Genomic DNA, 22535 nt, shown 5'->3' with positions numbered 1-22535 from the left:
TTTTTGCTCACATGGGTTTTGAAAAGGAAACAAAAACAACAACAACAACTAATAGCAATCATACGTACAATTTGGCCTATAAGAAAATTTCGCCCTCCCTCCATGATGAATTTTCCTTTCATACTTGTGTTGAATACACAAAAACAAAAAAACACACTCAAAATGAAAATATTTCACCCGCAAAGTAAAAATGAATGATTACGTACGAAGAGGCAGAGCGTAATTGTGAGATTGTGTGAATATGTTTAATGAGTGTGTTCGCTTGAGCTCGCAACATGTTGGACATCTTGTGCTTTGAGTGTTTTTTATATAGAAAAATGAACTTTTAGTTCATTTGAGATTTGAGTTTGTTTTGGTTTTGCTTCAGTAGGTTCGAATGCAATTTTGTTGATGAATGTTCTTCTTGTTAAATGTTGGAAATGCACTCTTCTGCGTGAATGTATGAGTGTTTCTGTGAGTTAGTAAGTATTTTGCTCATTTTTACGGTATGTTTTGTGCATTGTGCTGCTCTATTGTATGACTTTTATTGTCTTTAGTTTAGTGTTCAACTATAACGTGCCAGTTTTAAATCATTTTTTTCGTTTTTAAACACTCTAGTTTACTAAATTAAAAATAAACCTCCGTCCCGTGTAGCGATTCCAAACTTATAAAATGAACTATAAATAAATTTAAATGCCGTCGCTAAAGTTAATTAACCATTTATGGCGTTAAATTCAAAAGATTTATTAAAATTGTTTTAAAAAAGTCGTTTGTGGAGAAATATTAATTAATAAAAATTGGATGTTTATTTAGGAAACAAAATTAAATCTTAAATTATTTCTTCTTGTATTTTGAGTTATTATCTAATTCAAAGTAAAAAAAAAAAAATACTCCAATTCGGGAGTGTGGGCCTGTGTGAGTTTATAAAATACAATTTACTCTTCTATTTTAAAACGTTTGGAGTAAGAGTAAGAGTTTGTGATTGAGGTGGTGGTGGAGGTATGATTTGGAGTGACTCAGTTTGAAGTTAATAGTATTTTTAAGCCAGTTTTTGTTAATGTTGGATTGTTTATCGGTGAATTTGGTAAATTGTCTGCTGTGTGCTCTTTATATCTTTGCGGGTTGTGTGTGTTTTTCTCTTATTCAGTAACGTGTTTCTTTTGGGACGTACACATTTTCGTTATTTTGTTCCATACTTTTTTTGGGGGAGCTAAGCCTCCTTAGACCCAAAAATTTACTACGACTACTGCTCGAAGTTCTGCTGCTGATACTCTTTTGCTGACTACTGTGTATTGTGTGCTTTTTAGCTGTGCGCTATCACAATCATCGTCGTCGTCATCATCATCATCACTCACATAGATACACACACATATACTCAGTTACGGGTATACAACAACAGCAACACATTCATCCATCCATCCAACATTCTTCAGTCATAACACAACCAACAGCAAAACGGTGGATTATTCGTTCGATGGCAACGGTTTGGTTAACAGGCGCGCGCTTTCTTTTATTACAAAATTTTATCGCCAATTATTATTGTTATTTGAACAATTTGAAAACAAACAGTAAAAGTGTTGTGAGTCAGTCAGTGTGTGCTTGATAATAAACTATAACAATAAAGAACATTAAGAATCTCGTAAATATATCTCACTCGTATTTAACCCCCTTTTCCGATAAACACCGACAACAATCAAACATAGAATTGAAGTTAAAACAACCAACAACTAGTGGCTCATTCATTCATTCTTTTCACTGTCTTTCAACTCTTGATAACATGCTGCTGCTGCACTTCAATATCTTTATGATTATTTCGATGGTTTAGTCAGTTTGTCTACAACGGTCGTAATGAAAATATCAACCAAACAAACTACCAACAACTACTACCAATAACACGAACAACTACAGATACAAAAAAATAATAACAAGATATTACTTAGACGTTTTAAAATAGAACGTAAAGAAAGAAAAAAAAATAATAACAATAAAAACAAATAATTATCATAAAAAAATAATAATTATTAATTTTATTATTATAATAACAACAGCAGCAACAACGACAACGTAATCATTGGCAGTTATAACAATAACAACAAAATCTATTAAAATACTTGTATTATTATAATTATTATTACATTTTAAATGAATGTGTTTTTGGAAAAGTGAAACAAGTGACATCTTAAAATAAATCAATTTAAAAATAATATTAAACAAAATGTGCATATTAAACTGAAAACAAGTATACGATTTTTATAAAAAAATAATAATAAATATATGTATATTTTAAAAATAATTAAATTATTTTAAAAAATAAGAAGTGCAATAAGAAAATAAAACTAATAAAAAATAATTGTGACCTTAAATATTAAACTAACATTGAAAACCTATAACTATTAAACATAATGAAATTTAAAACAAACAAAATTTAAATAAAAATTTTAAAAATCTACCAACAAAATCCAGTGTTTAAAAAACAATAAAACAAACCAAAGTGGTTTTGTTTAAAAACCAACTGAAAGTTTAATTAAATAAAAAAATCTCCTTTTAAAGAAAACTTAAAGCCGCCAAAATTCTTACCACAAGCAGTATGAATTCATATTTTGAACAAGCTTCAGGCTTTTATGGCCATCCGCATCAAGCCACCGGCATGTCCATGGGCTCCAGTGCCCATCACGATCAGTCAGCCACCGCCGCAGCAGCTGCCTACAGAGGTTTCCCCCTCTCGCTAGGCATGACCCCCTATACCAATCACCATCTACAGCGCTCCACACAAGATTCACCCTACGATGCCAGCATTACAGCGGCCTGCAATAAAATTTATGGTGATGGCAGCCAGGCATACAAACAGGATTGTCTTAATATCAAAGCTGATTCCGTGAACGGTTACAAAGACATTTGGAATACAAGTTCGAATGGTGGAGCTGGCGGTGGCGGCGGTACTGGTGGTGGTGGCGGTGGTTCGGCCGGCTCAACAAATGCTTCAAACAATACCGCCAATGGAGGACAAAATTCAGCGGCCGGTGGTGGTATGCCAGTGAGACCGTCAGCATGTACACCCGATTCCCGGGTCGGTGGCTATTTGGATACATCGGGCGGTAGTCCGGTTAGTCATCGTGGCGGTAGCGCTGGAGGTGCCGGGTCGGGTGGGGTTGGCGGTGGTGGCGGCGGCGGTAGTGTTAGTCAGAGTGGTAATGTTGGCGGTGTGGGTGCGGCTGGCGGTGGTGCTGCTACAGCCTGGAATGCAAATTGTACAATTTCCGGAGCTGCAGCTGCACAAACAGCAAGTAGTTTACACCAGGCCAGCAATCACACATTTTATCCCTGGATGGCTATCGCAGGTGAGTGTTTTTTATTTTTTATAATTTTTAAAAAGTGTATTGTAAAGAATAATCGTGGATTCAAATAGATTTTTTTTAAGTTTAAATTAACAGAAGTTTCTTTAAAATTTTGATAGTATTTAAAAATGTTCAGTTCTTAAGAGTATTTATAATGTTTGTAAGTTTCATAAAATTTATTTTATTATTATACATTAAAATCCAAAATTTACAAAAATTATTTTGCTTGTATTATAATGATAAAATATGAACTCAAAAAAGTTTTAGACTTAAAATATAAATTGTTTATTTTATTCACTTAAATTAAATTTTTATTAGTTTTAAATGAATTTAATTGAGTTGTCGGGTGTTAATTAAAAATGCGTTTAATTTAATTTGGTTTCTACTCATTAATGACTAAATACATATTAAGAAGTTTATAAAATTGATTTTAGTTAAAAGTTTTTCTAAAAGTGGTATCTCTTTATAAAATTTACCTTCATAGCAAATAAAAATAAATCCCCATATTCATAAATGCCTAATAAAGTTGTTGATGTTTATTGTAGGAATGTTGTATGGAAAGTGTGAATTATAAACATAAAATAAACGATAAATATCGTTATGAATACGGGAAAAAGTCGTGACCGAACCCTGTTATTGACTGGAGAACATAAGCAAATCTATGAAAAAATGAAATTATTGAATAACTGAAGATAATTGTATTGCAAGTTTTAATATCGAGTTATTAAAAATAAATATTGTTTACGCATATTTTAATGTAAAATTGTGCATTGGAACACATTCCCACTAAAAATATTTTAAAAACAAAATGATAATATTGTTTGATAAAGTTTTTATTTTCTTATTATGCGGTTGTTTTCTCCAACCGCTATTAGTAAAATTATTATTAAGGTTTTATTTTCATTCTTTAGTTTTGTATCTGACTCTAAACAGATAAAAAGGCAAAATTGAAATGGCAATCAATCAAACAGGCCCCAGTAATACACACGCTACGCAATAACTTCAAGAAAACAAGATCAAAAAACAAAACAAATCATAAAAGAAAGAATTACAGACATGTATTTATTTATGAATATCAACACAACATTAAATCAATTACGTACATATTTACTTCTGATGTACTGAGGTCTTTAAAGTTTTATTGTCTTTTTGTTTTTCATGTTTATGCAAACAGTTACCAGATACTGGTAAAATAACGATATGGTTAAAAGTACATTAAACAATAATATATATTGATTTGGCAATTTTTTCTTACTTTTTTCACATTCTTTCTTATAAATCACATTTCAGTTAAATTTTATCAAAGCTTTTCCGAAAATTATATGTATTTATTATTAAACACCAACGTTTCGGTTATATATATATTAATTAGAACTCCAATGAAAAGGCCAAGAAGTAGCGGTGAAAGGGTACTGACTACTTGGAAAAAATATTCTAATGTTGTAGTAAAATGTGATTTTTGAAACAAAATAGATTCTCAATAAGAAATTGATTCCAAATTTGTATTGTTTTATTTTAATTCTAATCAAAATAATAAAATTCAAAAGCACAATTTCAATTAATTAAAAAATTACGCTTTAAAAATAGTAAAGCGCTAAAATTGTAATGATTTTTTACCACAAACTGTGCAAAAAGTTACTAAGCAATTTGTCTCATAATTTGTCACCCATTTGGTGTTTAGTTGTTTTAGCTTAAAAAAAAAGTGTGAAAAAATCAAGAATTATGACTTTTATTATCACATGAAGAGAAGTTATTACGACTACATAGTTAACACTACAGGATGTTTGAAATAGCAACAGCAACAACCTTTTGCAACATAGAAAATTAACAGAACGTAAAAATGAAACTGAAAAAAGTGTGTAAAAAATTGTAAAAACAATCCTTTTAATTTGGGAACATCAACAACCCGTTTACACAGCACATGAACAATATCGGGCTAACAGAGGAGCAGCAAATACTTGTACAATGTACATACACCTTAACCATCTGGCCTTTCTTTCATCCTTTATGATTATTTTTTTCATGTTTTTTACTTAATATTTTGTGAAATATTTCTAAAACTGCACTGCTTCACACTGGGTGCAAAAACTCATACATACTGGCAGACAGACGGACAAACGCATAGAACGGCAGACTTCTTTTTGGTTCTGGGTTACTTACAACCAATTTCAGTATGTTTTGTTTAGTAGTATTTAGCAGCGTCAATTAAACTCTGTGTAAAGAGTTTAAATTGTTGTTGCTAAATGTTTATTAACACCGCCGCTGCTTTAAAAACGTCACCGCATGAGCTGATTACAAAACTGACTTACAAAAGTAACTAACTACTTGACTACAATAATTGTTTAAATGCAAGTACAAAACACACTTTCTTACACAATTATGTAATTATTATATACTTTTTACAATTATTCTAACAATTGTCGCTTAAATTTTGTACACAGCAAGAGTTAACAGGCAACGTAGACCGACCGCACGAAGTCTTAGCCCGTTAAAGCAATGGACAAAAGGAAAAAATAGGATGCACACAACACTTTTGTTTCTTATTTTTAAACTCTTTCCATAAGCCGTACATAAGAAAATTATGAAATTATTTTTCCTTTTTGTATTTTCTTTAACAAAATAGTTTCCATTATTAATGGAATGTCACACATATTATAAAACTCTTTGAGATTTTTTTTGTAAAAAATTGTTTATTTAAAAAATCCTCCATTTTTGTTTTATAGAAATATTTTTCTATCTTTATATTTGATGTGACTAAAACAGAATCTCTCTTAAAATGTTATTTTTAATAAAGAAATATTTGAACACATTTAGACATAAATAAATGCGACATGACCCTTAAAGATCATCCACTATGTTGATAAGTTTTTTCTTTTTTGTTTCTGTTTGATAATTTTTTTTGAAAAGAAATGTATTTTTATTAAAATGTTTATAAGTATAGGAGAACTTTATAAATCCCTTAGCTGAATTTATTTATAATTAATACATTATAAATCCATAAATCTGTTAAAGAAAACTAAATTTGATTAGAAACTAATTAAAATGATATAGAGTTCTTAAAATAGTATTAATTTTATTTTATTCGTATACGAAATTCCATTCGTTTGTGGTGTAAAATGTTTATTGCTTTTTATAATAACTTTTTATTTTTCATTTTATGTAAAGTCTAACAAGTTAAATTTTTTAACAATGATAAATGTGAGAATTTTCTCTTTCTATAAACAAATGTACTTAATCATCAGATTTAATATTTTTAAAACACACCTTAAACACAAAACTTTGAAATAAATAAAAACTAAATAAAATCTATAATTTATTTAATTCTTTAGAATTTTTAAAAATATTTAATTTGTTGTCTTAAGCAAAAATTTATTTTTGTTGAACAAAAACATTCTATCAAAACAAGAACGGTAGACGTTTCCTTTTTAATTTATGAGCTACACTACAATGTTTTTTAACAGACTATATTTTTTAATTTTTTATGTAGTGTTGGGATTTTCACTTTTTTAAGCATATTGGACATACTTGTATGATTGGCCACCCACATGAAAAAATCCAAGAAATAAAGATGATGCTCTTTCTTTATTTAAACCATGTAGAAGATTGAAAAAAAACTAAAACCCCGTCATAATTTTATAGGGTATTAAATATATAAAAAATTCATGTGAAGTTTCACTTTAAAATTTATATATGAATTCTGAATTTTCTATTTAGTTTCTTTAAGTAATTAACAATTGCATTTTAACTATAGTCATATAAGATTTTCACCATTTCCGTGATACTGATCCAATTGGATTTTTCATATTTCTTTCTTGTCATAATTCTTATTAAGATTTTAATCTTACCTGTCATTAACTTGGCATCTTTTATGTTGTAATTCTTGTGTCTAACACTAGGAGGCGCATTATTTCCTTATGAGAGTTTTTAATGGTGAAGTAATCATACCTGTTAAAGATTTTAGATCGTAAGTTCTTAAATAGATCCTATTCACCACCACTATTACCTTTTCATAATACTTTATATTTTCATAACTACATGTATTGCTATCTCTTTTTAACTTTGTATTTATTAGTACTGGTTTTCTTGAGGGTTGCTAAAGATTTTACCATTTTATCTTGTCATTTCTTACTGAACCCTGCCAGATATTCTAAGGAATTAACAATTTGTGAAGCAAAGAGAACCTGTTTCGGTTATAAAAATATCAAGTATTTGCGTAATTATAAAACCTAACTACATAATTACTAATTTTTGTTTTCAATTTTTAGATTGTGTTTGTAACACCCAAAACTATTGGTCCTACACCCTCCATAAAGTATACCACTCCATAAAGTATACCACTCGGCTCAGAATCATTTTCTGAATTGATTTAGCTATGTCCGTCCGTTCGGCCGTCTGTCTGTGTGTCCTTGTAAATCTACAGATTTTGGCACATACTCTTTATTGAAAATGGGTGAAATTACACGATTAATTTTGTTAAGCCTGTATCAAAATTTATAAATTACTTTTTACAAAAATTATATTTTCTACAAGGGTACTTTTGTAAAAAGTATGCAAACAAATCCATAATAAAGGTAAAAAGGAAATTAAATGATCTATTATTTAAAAATAATCCACATTTTGAACATACTCACTATTGTGGGGTCCGACGAGAGTATAAGTTTTACAGTTTTTGGCTCTGGTATAGAAAAACTGTTTCAACATCCCCCAGATCTGTATCTAAATGTGCCATGACTCAGAAATACTTTAAAAAAATTTATTTCTATGGAAATGTAATTAGAAAAAAGTGGAATATTTATAATAATATAACAAAAACAATATTATTTAATTTAAAAAATCTCAATTCTTTTTAAATACTTTTTTTAATTATTTAAAAAAGTGTGTAAAAAATATTGTTCATTATATTAAATTATTTAATTTAAAAATCTCAATTCTTTTTTTTTTGTTAAAGATTTAAAAAAAATTAAAAAAAGTAACATTTCATAAAATTATTCATTACATTAATTACAAAACCGTTTATTTTACAAAACTATATAAAATATTACAAATAGTAGTTATTTTGTTAATTTTTAAATTGCTTAATATTTCAACAAGCAGAGGTAATCAAGCAAATTATTCAAAAAAAAAAAATAAAAAAACTAGAACATCTGTCTGTTATTCATTGAGAAACTAAAAAGAGAAAAAACAACTTTAAATGACCATAAATTATTTTAGAAAAAGGTGCGTTGATAAAACCAACAAGAAAAACTTAAATTAAATGTAAAAATACCAAAACATAAATAATTTCTTAGTTGTTTTTTATAAATATTCATATTTTTCTATGATTTGAATATACCATTTCGTTGTTGTGTTTTTGAATATAAATAATAAATTAATTTCTATTTTTTTTAATGTCAGTTTAAACAAAAACATACATTTAAAATTATTCAACAAGGTTTAAACCAGTATAATAAGAAAGAAACAATAAAATCATACAGTTTATAAATGAAAAGTGGTTTTACTTATATTTCTTTAATCAAAATTTGTTTGGCAAAGAGTGCGTCAAACTAAATGGTAAAAAAATTAAACTTCTGCCGCAGCCATCTGATCTTCACCAACGTAATAAAAATTTACAAAATACACAATGAAAAAAATACAGAAATGATGAATATTGAAAAGGTTGGTCTAAATAGCGCAAAACGTAAAGTGAAGTATAATGGAATTTGTTACGTTACTTGGCGGATACTATTTATACCTTCTCTACCCCCTATAAATGTTTGCAGCACACGTTCATACAATTTACAGTTAAGCCTCTAAATGCAAATAAAAAAATGCCTAGGTTGTAATACTTCTTTGTGAGCCGTTCACTTAGTCTCTGGTGTCTCAGTTAGTTCATTTTAAATTTTGTATACAAACTAAAAAATATCCACCATAATAATATTACGTTGGAAACAGTATTTTGCAGCCACTTTGGTTGTGTTATTAATGTGAGAATTTTAAAATTTATTAGTTTCACTGATACTTTGATTTTCTGATTCTTATCAACTTCTTTTTGCCTTGTGATGCGGTCGGTCGATCGGTCGTTCTGTCGGCCGGCCGGTACCTTGTCTTGTTTTCATTATTCTTTATTTCATTTCATTTTTTGTATTATAGGTACATATATATTTTTCCTCTCTTTGTATTATGTTTTACATACTAAATGATTAAGAAACAACAGAATAAGTAAAATTAAATTTAAATTTTATTAAAATATTGAAAAATTAAAAGATGGAACGGAAAGAGGGGGAGCAAAAGAGAAATGAAACTGTAAAACAACGTAAAAAGTAAAAAGTAAAAAGTAAAAAGTTATGAGCCAAAATTTCAGACTACTTCGAAAAAAATTACATTTTTTCGTAATTCTTAAGTAGTTTTCTCAGAGACTACAAAAAATAATTCGATGAATTTTGTCAGGGATTAAGTATGTTTAAAATAATAGCAATTTTTCATGGCCATTCATATAATGAAAAATATTCCCGGAAATAAGTTTATTCTTAATAACTCCCTCAAATGTTTCGGTATCAGCAGAAAATTTTGTACATGTAAATATAATATGAATACAAATCATAGGGTCATAGCTCTATAGGTCCACTTCCGAAAATCAATTAAATCCATTGAGTTATAAAGTTATTGCGATACAATTCGACTTGAGTATGTTGTCTACATATAAACCATTCTACCAATTTTTTTACGGATCGGTCTATTATTGGTCAAGGCTCCCATAAAAGGGAGTTAGTAACCTCTCTACGGAAACAAGTCCACATCTTCATTTATTTTTTCTTAATTATGCATAATTTCAGACTTATTTGTCACTGTGCGCATTTATTGAATTTTGCAATACGATCGGCAGTTCAAATTCATTGAATTTATGTTTGTTTTTTTATTTTTTTATATTCAATATGTTCTTTGTTGCTTGTCGTTTTGCCTAAATTTGTTTGAAATTTGTTCTTTGAGGTCTTAAATTATGTCCTGAAGGCTTTTAAGTCATTATCGTTAAATTTCAACATAAATTTTCCAAATATTTGTTTGCCTGGTGATTTAGTGATTTATTTTTTAACAGATTTTTTTCTGTTTTGTGCTAAAAATAAGAAATATTAAACAAACTCATTAAGGAAAAATCTTGCTCGAAAATAACAGCAATAAAAAATCTAGTAACAATAACTTTTTTCCGTAAAAATATGACCTTGAAAATAATATTTTCTAATATTTTGCACGTACTAAAAATAATCATAATTTTCACACACAAGTAGATACTCTGATGTTGTTATTGTTTTTCTTTCTACAAATAGATCAATTTGAGCATACAAATTTGTATCTTTTCTTTGATTTGACTTTAAAGGTTAAGTGAGGTTGCGTCACTAAATTGTTACTCACCGAGACTGAGATAAAAGTATTTTTTAGGTAACAAGAAGAATTATGGTTTATTAGTTTGTTTTGTTTGTTAGAAAGAGAAGAAAAAGCAAAAAAAAAAAACATTTTAAAGATATATGTAGGTATATGCGACTTAAAGATAATTTAGAAGAACAAAAGCAGATGAAGATGATGGTGATGAGGAAACCTGTTGTGAAGTCACCTAATTTCGATAATTATGAGTGGGTTTTGGATTTTTGTTTTGTTTTGTTACGTGAAATTTATTTTATAAATTTCAAACGGAAATTCTACAAATTTAGACAAAAATATTAAAGACAAAGAAAAAAGTAAATACAAATTCAAATTATGTGGTTCTAGCACGTTTTGCATATTTTCATAGAGGACAGAGTTCAAAATACTAAAGTACTACAATTTAATTATTTCAAGGTTATACAACTACAAAAGAGATCCCTGTACTTCAACTTGTGATGTCGTTATTTTGTTAAATCGTCTCTGACTTGGTCATTGAGTACTGCCGTATCTGCTGTAGATTATTGAAAACAATTTTGTTTTTATTTAATAATTTATATTTTAACTTCAGAATATTCTTTAATTTATTTCAGCCCACTGTATTTTGGGCATTTGGTCAGTGGGTAAATTGAATTCATTGCATTATTAAAAATATTCACAGAATACTTATACATTAAACTTAATCGAAATTTTATTTTTGTTTTTATCATAATAAAATTTATCAACATTACTAAAATGTATTTGAAGTGAATACCACTATTAATATGTAAGATATATGCGAAATATATGAATTTTATGTAAATTAAATAATTTAATTGAAAAAATATTAAAATATAAGGATGCCGACAAGATCGTGACCTTATAACAAATTTATAAAAGAAAAACTTTAAAAGAGAAACTGAAATTTATCTTTACATAATCAAGAATATTATAAAAATGATTACGCTTTTATACACACATATGAAAACTGGAAATTATAAAATTAGTTTGCTTAAAATAAATGTATAGTTTTGTGATCCTGATGTCTTTAATAAATTTTACTTTTTTTATTTTAAATTTTTGTATACACTATTGCAAATTCCATCTGATCTGATAAACATTTAACAACTATAATCATATGATTTTTTTAACAATAAAATTATGTGTGGCTTGTATCATTTCAGTCGGAAATGAACTTTAAATTACGCACATGGTTAACCCATGTTGTATTAATTTAATAATAATTTCAGTTTTAAACTCAACACGCAACTGCAAAAGTAACTTTTTATTAATTTAACGAAGTGTAACCAACTAAATGTGTGTTACAATTACAAACATTTATTTTAACTTGTTTATCACTATATTAATAAAAACAAGACGAGGTTTTATTAATTTAGAAAAATGTAGACGCATTATGATTTATTAGCAACGAAAATAGTTGTTAATTGTTTTCACTGATCTAATTACGAAAAAGTTGGTTAAATAATTATAGAAAATGCTAACATATTCATACATATGTATGTATGATTAATTGAAATGTATAAAATCTATTTGAAAGAAAAAGTGTAAACAAAGTAAAATACTTTTTAAACTTTTTTTAATGGATAAGACATATCCCGGTATATATCTAAAAATAGCTAATCAGGTTTAATATATTTTTTACATTTGAGAGGATATAATTTGGCTCACTATATAAATTAAGAACAATTCTTTAGAATTTGATTCTAAAATATTTTCATACATTTTTTGTAATTTTGAAACTTTTTTTCTTTTAAGTATCGTTTATTTTGGAAATATTTGATCTGTGTGTTGTATGGTATAGAAATACCTATACATTTTTGATCTTCAATATTATGAATTATTAATAATAAATAAATCATTATTAAAATCAAAATATGCATATTTACACAAAACACTGAAGACAGACATGTACTGCTAATTCTACTTGTTGTTCCATTTTTTGTGTTTAAGAAAAAAATACGAACCAAAACACATATTAATTTTTATTTATTTTGAAACGATTTAAAAATTCTTCTCTTTTTATGCAGTTGAATAATTCTTGTACTTTTTATACCCTACGCCGTTTGTTCTGATGTTTATTACACCCAAAAATATTAATCCTACATCGACACAGATTCTGAGCCGATTGGCTCAGCTCATTTAGCTATGTCCATCCATCCGTATTAAAATTAAGGAAATTTGGCACATGCTCTTCTGTTGGCAAAAGGACGAAGCCTATTGGCTAAAATCAGTCCATTAATACCCCTCAAATTGAGATTTTGTACACATATATATGTTAAAAGTTTTTGTACATTTCAAAGTTTGAATAATACAGCAATTTTTTTTTGTAAAGAAAATTGACCCTATCCCCCATTCAAAGTCTCCTTCAGAAAATGACTTTAAGGTTAAAATTCACATACAAACTCTAGTATATAACTATAATGTAGACGTAAATACCTCTATCAAAATTTATGAGGGTTATATGGGGCTCCTGCCCCATATAACCCCTCTTTTAGACAATCACGTTTTTATCAACAATTGTAAAAATTTTTTTGACTTAAGGTAAAATTAAATGTTTTACTTTAATCTACATTTTAACATAATCACTAGTGTAGGGTATCATGATCGACTATATACTCTTACTTATTTAGATTTTTGTTGTTTTTTCTTGCTTTATGAGAATTGTTTAGTGTTAGGCGCTCGCTCGCAAATGACAATAATGATTTGTTGTTTTATAATATACAATAACACTGTGCTGATATACAAAAGAAAATTAAGCAGATTTCAATGCAGCGAAGTGCTAAAAAAGAGAATCAGAAGAAGTGAATCTATAGAATTTTGCCTACTATATACCTTAAAGAATAACAATTGGTTTAGAAACCGAATAGATCTTTGGAACTTATAGTAATGTATGTTAAATATACCAGTATGTCCACAAAAATATTCTGAACTGAAACATTGTTATATTGTTTTAAGTGACGCTGTCTATTTTTATAAATCTCTCCACTAAAATTAGTTTTCTCATTCAGAAAATCAGTTTTTGATCAATAAAATAATTTTTATATAACTAGTGGTGAAGGGTGTCATATACCCGATTGTACTTTCTTACTTATTTTATTAATATATTTTCTGCGCAAGAATTAAAAAAAGTACTTCCAAAAAATCACATTTGTCACCACTTCAAAAGTAGCCTTAAAAATGATTTACATTGTGTGGAAATGATGTTTAATGATATCTGATGTTGAAGGGAAATGTTAATGTTAATATTTATGGAGCCTTTTTTTGATAAAATGAAAATATTTTAAACAAATAACATATGAAAGCTTCAGACTATAATATATTATCCTAATTTACAATAATTTGTTTAAGTACCATGATTTTAATTTAAGTATTAAAGTTATTAATTGAAATTTATGTAATAGTGATTATGAACTTGAAATCGAATAAGAAGGGCAAACCAGTGTTAAAATTACCTCTTTCATACCTATGGGTTTGACAATTTTCCTAAATAAAAAATAATAATTTGTCTTTAAAAATAACAAAGCAAAAAACAAAAAGCGTCTTCTTTTAATAAACAAAACCATTTGAAGCCAGTTTCTTCTTTTTATTCAAAAATAAACATTAGACAATAACAATTATGAATAATTTACTAATTTGATAGCAAAAATTAAATATTGTGGCTTTAAACAATAAAAAACATGATTTGCATTAAGTTTTGGGATAACAATTAAGATTTTTATCTCATCTTCTTTTACTGCTATTTAAAAATTTTTAAGATTTATTTATTCGGTGTTCGGTTTCTAATCTAACAACAACCATAAGAAACCCAAATAAAACAAAAAATTGTTTTTTATTGTTCTTTCTTGGGTTCATCTTCCACTAAAACTCAAAAAGAGAGGAAGCGAGAAATCTCTAAAATAAACAAACCCGTATAAAAATATCTGTTAGTGTACTAATAAATTTAATAAATTTTATGTGTGTAAATTTTAAACAAATTATATTTGATTATAAACTTAATCTCATCATCTGCATTAAAGTGATGTACTTTTGCCTGCCACTTGCTGCTGCTCATTTTTCTTCTTGCTATATGTATGTACATACTTGAAGATATAAATGAGTACCGGGTATATATCTATCTATCTGCATTTATGGCAGTTATAACATCATGTTTCATCTCTTAATGGGGTGCTTCACAACAAATGTTTGCACAAAATCTCAAAATAAAAAAATATATATAAAAATCAAAAAACTATAAACTTAATGGGAACTTTATGCATTCGCCTACGGGGCGTTGTATTTAAAACCATATAAATTTTAACACCAGATAATGATAACACAGCAGCAACACTATACTAACATTTTACATTCATCCATAAGATACAAATTGAAATGAGTTGCCGTTTTTTTTAGTTAGTGTTCGCTGTTATTCATAGGTGTTTGGTTGGAAATTTGTTAGTTTTTCATTTATGTAGCTGAGAAAAAAGCAAAACAGAAAGCTCCCTTTATTATTGTTGTTGCTGTCGTTTTATTTATATAAATTTTGCGTTTGTTTACTTTCATTTACGCCAGTATAATATTTTATAATTTTTGTTTTTCCAAGAGAATATTTTGTATTTTCTACTAGTATGAATTTAATTTATCTACAACTACTAGTAACCAAAAACGATATTTAAACGCATACTCTAAAACAGACACTTGAAATAATGAACTCTTTGCAATTTGCATTAGAATTGGGAAAAATGTAACTTCATTTAATTCCTTTAATTGTAAGTCATCTTTTCAAAATATATATAAGTAAAAAAACGTTTATTGGTTTCTGAGGTTTTCGAAAAATGTTCCATTTATATTATCATTATCTAAAATTCTCCATTTGTGTAATTTTTCGATAAATTTGCGATCTATGAAAAACATATTAATATATGGCTTCAAATCACATAAGTAAGTATATGTAGTTGTTTAAAGGTTATATCTTGTATATTTAAGAATGCATTCCTTATAATCTTTTAGTGGGTAATAGACACCATCAAACAAAAGAAATACATACATATATAAATTGGAGTGTAGTTCTTTTACACCAGTATTTTTCATTTTTCGAATATATGTACATGAACATACGTATGTATGTGTGTTTGTGAATGAATAAGTGTATATGTGTGAAAATTACGTTTATTCAGGCGCCAGACTCAGCCAGGCGCGCATATTTAAATACACACGTGGTTTATCGCCAACATTAAATCATATTTTTATACCTTCTTCTGCTGCTTTAACTTATTTAGTTGCTCTTGCTTCTGCTGCCTGCCACAACTTGTTCTATAAAAATTTCTTCAGCTTTTTTTCAGTTTTATTTTCAACATTCTCTTGTTTATACTGTTGTTTTCCAAAGTATAGTTCTTGTTTGTCCCACTGTTTGGTTACCGGTGGCATTTTGATTGTTTACATTTTGCACATTTTATGTTTTTTATTGTTTTTTTAGTAGTTGTTGTTTCGAATTTTTATATAAACACACGCTTATGTTGAACAGTGTTAAAATTAAATAAAAAGATGAACAAAACAAACAAAACATTGTTAAAATAAACAAAATATAAAATCGTTTAGTTAATTTTAATAAAAAGGGGAAATGAGAGTAATTGTAATAAAGCACAATTAAACATTTAATAAAAAACAAATACTTTTAAAACGTATACAAATTTGACAAAATTTAGGATTTATCGATCATATCTTTGTTATTTTAAATTTAATTAAATATTTTTAATAATTTATATAAATAGTTGTTTTCTAATGAGTTCTTTATTTTATTTTAACAGGTAAGATAAGATCTGATTTAACACAATATGGCGGCATATCACCAGACATGGGTAAGAAATTTTCCACATTTTATTTTCCAAATTTTAGATCTAGTTGCTAAAACACTAATCAATTATTGTAATAAAACAAATTTGTAAACTAAACAAAGTCTAAAAATACTTAAAGAAAATCAACAAAAAAATTAAAACGTTTAAAATAAAACTAACAAAATCATTTAACTACTGTTATGAAAAACCAGAAGCAACTATTTAATCAGGCACAATAAACACCTCTTTATGTTTTATTATTTTTTATTTTATTTCTTACAACTTTGCTGCTACTTGGCATCTTATAATAATATGGGTGTCTTAAAGTTTAAATTACCTTGATAATGATTTTAAACTGTTAAAGTTTTAATGCTTTTACACAAGAAATACTATTTCAAATTTGTGTTCTCGAACTTTGAGAACAATGTATGTGAATTTAACAATCTGTTAAGAATTTCCTTGTGAAGTTGACTACCAACCAACCACACAGATTTATGTGCTTATGCGGTCAGTTAGTTAAGCTCACTACTAGAATCAGAATCATTTACAGCTGCAGTTTGTTGTTGGCCATCACTACCACTAGATCATGCTCGAGTCCCTGACGATAGTGTATTCTGCCAGACCATATCCATAAGTGTGGAAATGATTGATCTTTGTTGTTTTCTTTAAGTTTATTCCGTTTTTACGCCGCTTTTAAGTTTTTCTTCTCTTACGTTTTTTTCTTTTGTTATTGAGATTTTTCTATAGATTCTAAAGACTGATTAAACTTATTATTTAAAAAGTGATTTAAAGTATACGTTTAGTCTGCCACTCACTCCAACCATCAATATATACCATTTGTTCCTCTCTTACGTCCTTTGTACTGTTTAAACCGTTTAGTCTGCCACTCACTCCAACCATCAATATATACCATTTGTTCCTCTCTTACGTCCTTTGTACTGTTTAAACCGTGATTATCAACAAAGTTACAGCTGCTTTGAGGTGACCAGCTTGTGGTTCTTTTTATATATTTTCATTTGTTTATTTTTTTCAAAACGTTATTTATTATATTTTTTATAATTATTTATAAAAGGTTATCAATCATTTAGAAATGTGGTGATAAGTATGTTTTAATAAAATTATAATTACCAATTTGTATTGTAAATTAAAGCAAAATATAATTATTTTACACATTGTTGGCGATAGAAATGAACCGAAAAAGAAATCAAATTAATGAAAAATGGAAAATTTTATTTAAATTGTATAAAATAATAAACAAACATGGACTATAATAATAATATCAAACAATAAAATGTTGAACAGATAACTTTTCCTTATAAAAACATGTTCACCAAATTTCTTAACTGTAAAGGTAATTCAAGTACTAAAACCTTAAAAAAAGAAAACTAAAATTGACCTAATTATGACTTGCTTAACTGAAATTAAATCCAAAATTACAATCACATTTTTAGTCATGAACATAAATAGATCATATGCAACATGCTGCAAACCGAAAAACCGTACATAATCACAGATTTTATTATTGAAAATTTCTGTAATATTCATTCACCTTCATTGTACTGGATACATTTGGTAGCTTAGTAAAACAAAGCTACATGAAATATAAAATCCCAAAGATCGACACCTGATCTTCGTCGGTAAATGTTGTAGCATTTGTTGGTGTTTTTATTATGGTTCCTGTTGTTGAATCTATAGGCATATGGCAACATAAGTACATACATGTATTTAGCGTTATGGCTATAATATAAAGGCAAAGCAAGCAACACGGCTATAAAGCTGTTGTAATAAACTTTAGATTTAATTGCCAAACAAATCTATATGACCGAACTAAACTGAACGGAACCAAACTGATTCGAACAGTGACCACCAGCGTCAAGTGCAGTTTATGCACATTTTTTTAGTTTTTTTGTGGCTAATTTAATATGTTGTAATCTCAGAAACTATTACATTTATATTTGTATGTCTGTCTGCTTTTATTTACAGTAGCAGTTGCTGTAAAAACGTTAACATGCTGATGACATTAAACATGACAATATGATTATTTTTCTTTTGCATTTTTCTTCTCACACTCACCCTATTTTTTTCTAAAGCATAATCTTATTGTATGCTTAATAATTAAAATTGATTTTATTTTTTATTAAATAGTTATAAAAAACAATTAAATGAAAAACATTTTTAGAGGACATTGTGTTTGATTGCCACCTTTGGGCTTCCGTTTAATGTGTGTTTTTGTTTTTAATTTAATTTAATAAATGCTTGGTTGCACATACATACTTGTGGCATGTGAGTAAACTTGAAAACACGATATTTTGTTGGATATTTATAAATAAAAATAGGGGTTTTTTTTAATTTCTATAATTCATTCCCGCAAAGAAAATTTTATGCAGAAGAAATGAGTGGTAAAAATACAACAACAATAAAATCAGCCCCAATACAGACAATATTGTAGCAATTATTATTATTAATAATTAATTACACACATAACTATGATTACGCACTGAGCAATAAATAAATTTTAGAAGTTTTATGTTTCTGATTCCAATACATAAGATTTTCAAAAAATCTTTGCTTCAGGAATAGGGCAGAAAAAACAGCTAACCGTGCATGCAATATTTGTGTTGTTTTCTTTTTGGCGGATGGTTGTTATACATACGTATCTGCAACTTATAAAAAACACTTGTTGTTTTGTATCGGTTGACTTTTGTGGCAATATAGTTACTAAAGTAACCTGCCACCACAACGAAAAAAAAAACTATACACTGCCACAATTACAAATACAATTGTTACTGCAACTTGCACTCGTCATATGTATGTATTTAGTTGCTTTTTTCTCTTTAGCGTTAAAAAATAGTAGTTATTATTCTAAAATGTGTAATAATAAATTCATATTCAAATCGTTAATTGAATATTATTTTCTTTTCAGTTGCATTCACAGTAGGAGATCAAAACTTAGGCTTTGTTGTAGAAAAATTTGTTTGTGTGTGTATGCAAATTATGTTAGCAACAAAAACTGGGTGGATCTAACAATGAATACTTTTGATTAGCTTAAAAGTATAATTATAAACAACACCATTCCTAATATAACAAACTAAGTATGTGTGACATTTTATGAATAAAATGTTTAATTAAATGTAAATCTATAATATGGAGTAAAATTTGTATTTGATTATTTTAACCTTTAACTTAAGCTTTTAACAATTTGTTAATCAAAAATTCTATAATTCTTATAATTTTTCTAACATTTTCTCTTTAATTTTTTTATTTACAATTCAACAATTCCCACAAAAATCAGGTCACTAGAACACATTAATTCAAATGTACACACACAATATTTATGAATGATTTTATGTACATATGTCTGCGAGAAACGTACATATTTTGGACTTTAAATATGTTTTGGATTTTTATTTATTCTTTTTCAACATTAAACCCCTTTTGAATGTTAATACTGCATAAATAACCACCATTAGTAATTTCCTTTGTTAAATACAGTTTAACAAAAAACAGGAGCCAAAAATATGAATAAGGATTTTAGAACCCCTTCAATAAAAAACCCAAAATTTCAGTGTAAATACTCACTCTAAAGTGGTTGACAACACATAGAAAAATAAATAATAAAAAATGAATATAAAACCAAAATTGTTGTTATTAAACATTTTATAAGTGTTGTTCTTGTGTTATATAATTTCCATAATTCATATTCATACACACATTTACTTATACATGAAAGGGTTTTTTGGACTAAAAGGACTTGCAGACGACCAAGGATATTATAAGAAAAAACACAAAAAATAACAATTCAAAAAGTAAGGATGGCCTCAGTAGAGAGACATGTTACCAGACAGTAGAACAGACGGACAAACTAACAGTTGGACACAGATAGATGTGGCCAAAACAAAAGCACCTGCAATACGACAAAAATTCTATATTTGAAAAAAAGTACATGCAACACACTCATACACATTTTATACCACGTATATACTTATACTACTAGTAATATTCATTTAACATACTCATTCATGTAAATGCGACAAAATTCTCTGGATTTCTGTTCTTTTTCCTATACGTTTTTTATTATTTTTATTTTTTTGCATTTGGCTTAGTTGGGGAGTTACACTGTAACTGTAACACAATGTTAAAAAAGTGAGTAAATAAAAATCCAGCATATGTAAACAATTATTTGCAAGGACAACAATAGAATAATGTAAATAAAGGAAAGGCAACAGCAAAGTTAATTATTTATGAAATATTAAAAATAAATAATAGAACAATGAACTTTTTAAATATTAAGGAGAACAATTAATTATTAAAATTAACCAAGTTGCTCTACTGACACAAGTTATGCGGCAGATAAAACTAATTAACAATTATCAATTATAAGGACTTTAAAATACATGCCTAATTTCTTAAGCCCACGTATTTTAAGGAAAATGACAAAAAACAGTGTAACGGCATGGTGGCAACATGTATACAACTAATAAACAGGCAACTACGACATACATACATACATGCCACCGCCAACCACCACCAGCAGCAACATCATAATCATAATCATTCTCACAATTATTATTATCATCGTACTCATCATCTTCAACAGCAGAATTATTTGGACCATTTTTGCTATTGCTGCTGCTGATGTTGTTGTTAGTTGGAGTAACAAAAATAAAAAACAACCATAAACCGGACACATATTTGATTTTACACACTTCACAATGGTTAACTGGGGAGCATTTTGTATTTTAAGTGGTCTTAACAGCTCATAAAATGTTCAGACATCCAACACATACTCAACCGTCGTACACCATCCAGCAAAAACCAAAAAATAACAAAAAAACAAGTAAGAAATTTAGTCGGGCGAGGCCGACCATATTATACCCTACACCTGTTACAAAAATAACAAGTGATTTGGTTTTATAATAAAGCATTTAAGTTGAATTGAAGGGGGCTTTTTATAGGGGCTAGGTCCAATGAGGCCCTATAATTATAAAGTTATCAAGGCTAGTATAGGTTTTGCAGCTTTTTTGTCGAGATAGGAATATATTAAACATAATAAAGAACTTAAAAGCTGTATTCGGCGGGTTCAGTTGTATGGGGGCTAGGAGAAATAATGGACCGATCTTAACCATTTTCAATAGGCTTTGTCTACGGTATCATTTAAGATCATGTACAAAATTTCATTAAATTATCTTCAAAATTGCGACCTGTAGTTTGATTACAAGGTTTACATGGACGGACGGACATAGCTAAATCGACTTACAAAATGATTCTGAGCCGATGGGTATGCTATAAGGTGGGTCTATGACCAATATTATTGTGCGTTACAGACATCAGCACAAACCCAATATATCTTCCCCACTTAAGTGGTGTAGGGTATAAAAATACTCATTCATACTTGTATCATCATCAGGCCATGAATATGTTTTCCAACACCAACTAACAGTTTAGTTTCTTTTTTGGGTATTTCTTTTTTAAAATGTATAAATATTTGGGACAACATCGTCATATTATAAACTTACACTTTTTTGTATCTCCTTTACTTTTCTCACTATTACCAAATATCGTGTTTTACACCCTCAGTATTTTATTTTCTTCATTGTTTGTTGGCTGAGCAGCGACAAGAGGGGAGTTATTCTGTATGTAAAAATATGCAAAAAAGAGTTTGTGGTCAAAATCAATTAATAATTTAATAATTCCTTTAGGTTATGATCTTTCGTCTGAGAAAATGATTAAATCGAAATATATAACTTTCTTTTTTTAATTTAAAATATTTAAATTAACAGGGTTTTATGTAGGTGAAAAAGTAATTCAATTATTTATTTATTCAATTAATGTAGTTTTGTACCATTTATTTCTAGTTTTAGAAATAGCTTTTAATTTTATTTTTAATACCTTTCAGTTTATATATTCAAAAATTGTTCAAACATATTTGAACATAGTTTTAAATCTTATTTTGGTGCATGGGTTTGGTCATAAAAACTATTCGATTAGTTCACTTGAGTTACAAATAAATATTTATCGC

The 22535-nt window shown here is 27.9% G+C and overlaps 1 protein-coding gene across 3 annotated transcripts in view; it reads left to right on the top strand.

The window, feature by feature from the left end:
• The first annotated feature begins 2415 nt into the window (after window positions 1-2415).
• LOC111674794 (homeotic protein ultrabithorax) overlaps window positions 2416-22535 on the top strand; it is a 101647-nt gene continuing 81527 nt past the window's right edge. For 2 of the 3 annotated variants that reach the window (XM_046949228.1, XM_046949227.1), the window contains exon 1: window positions 2416-3317. In XM_046949228.1, coding sequence (XP_046805184.1) covers window positions 2567-3317 — 751 coding nt within the window. In that variant the 5' untranslated portion in view covers window positions 2416-2566. Of the gene's footprint in view, window positions 3318-16489; window positions 16541-22535 lie in introns of all 3 variants that reach the window. The other variant, XM_023435449.2, reaches the window with a different exon arrangement.

This window comes from Lucilia cuprina, chromosome 4 (assembly GCF_022045245.1).
Source record: "Lucilia cuprina isolate Lc7/37 chromosome 4, ASM2204524v1, whole genome shotgun sequence".
NCBI classification, from domain to species: Eukaryota; Metazoa; Arthropoda; class Insecta; order Diptera; family Calliphoridae; genus Lucilia; species Lucilia cuprina.
This window is presented reverse-complemented; position numbering and strand designations above follow the sequence as displayed.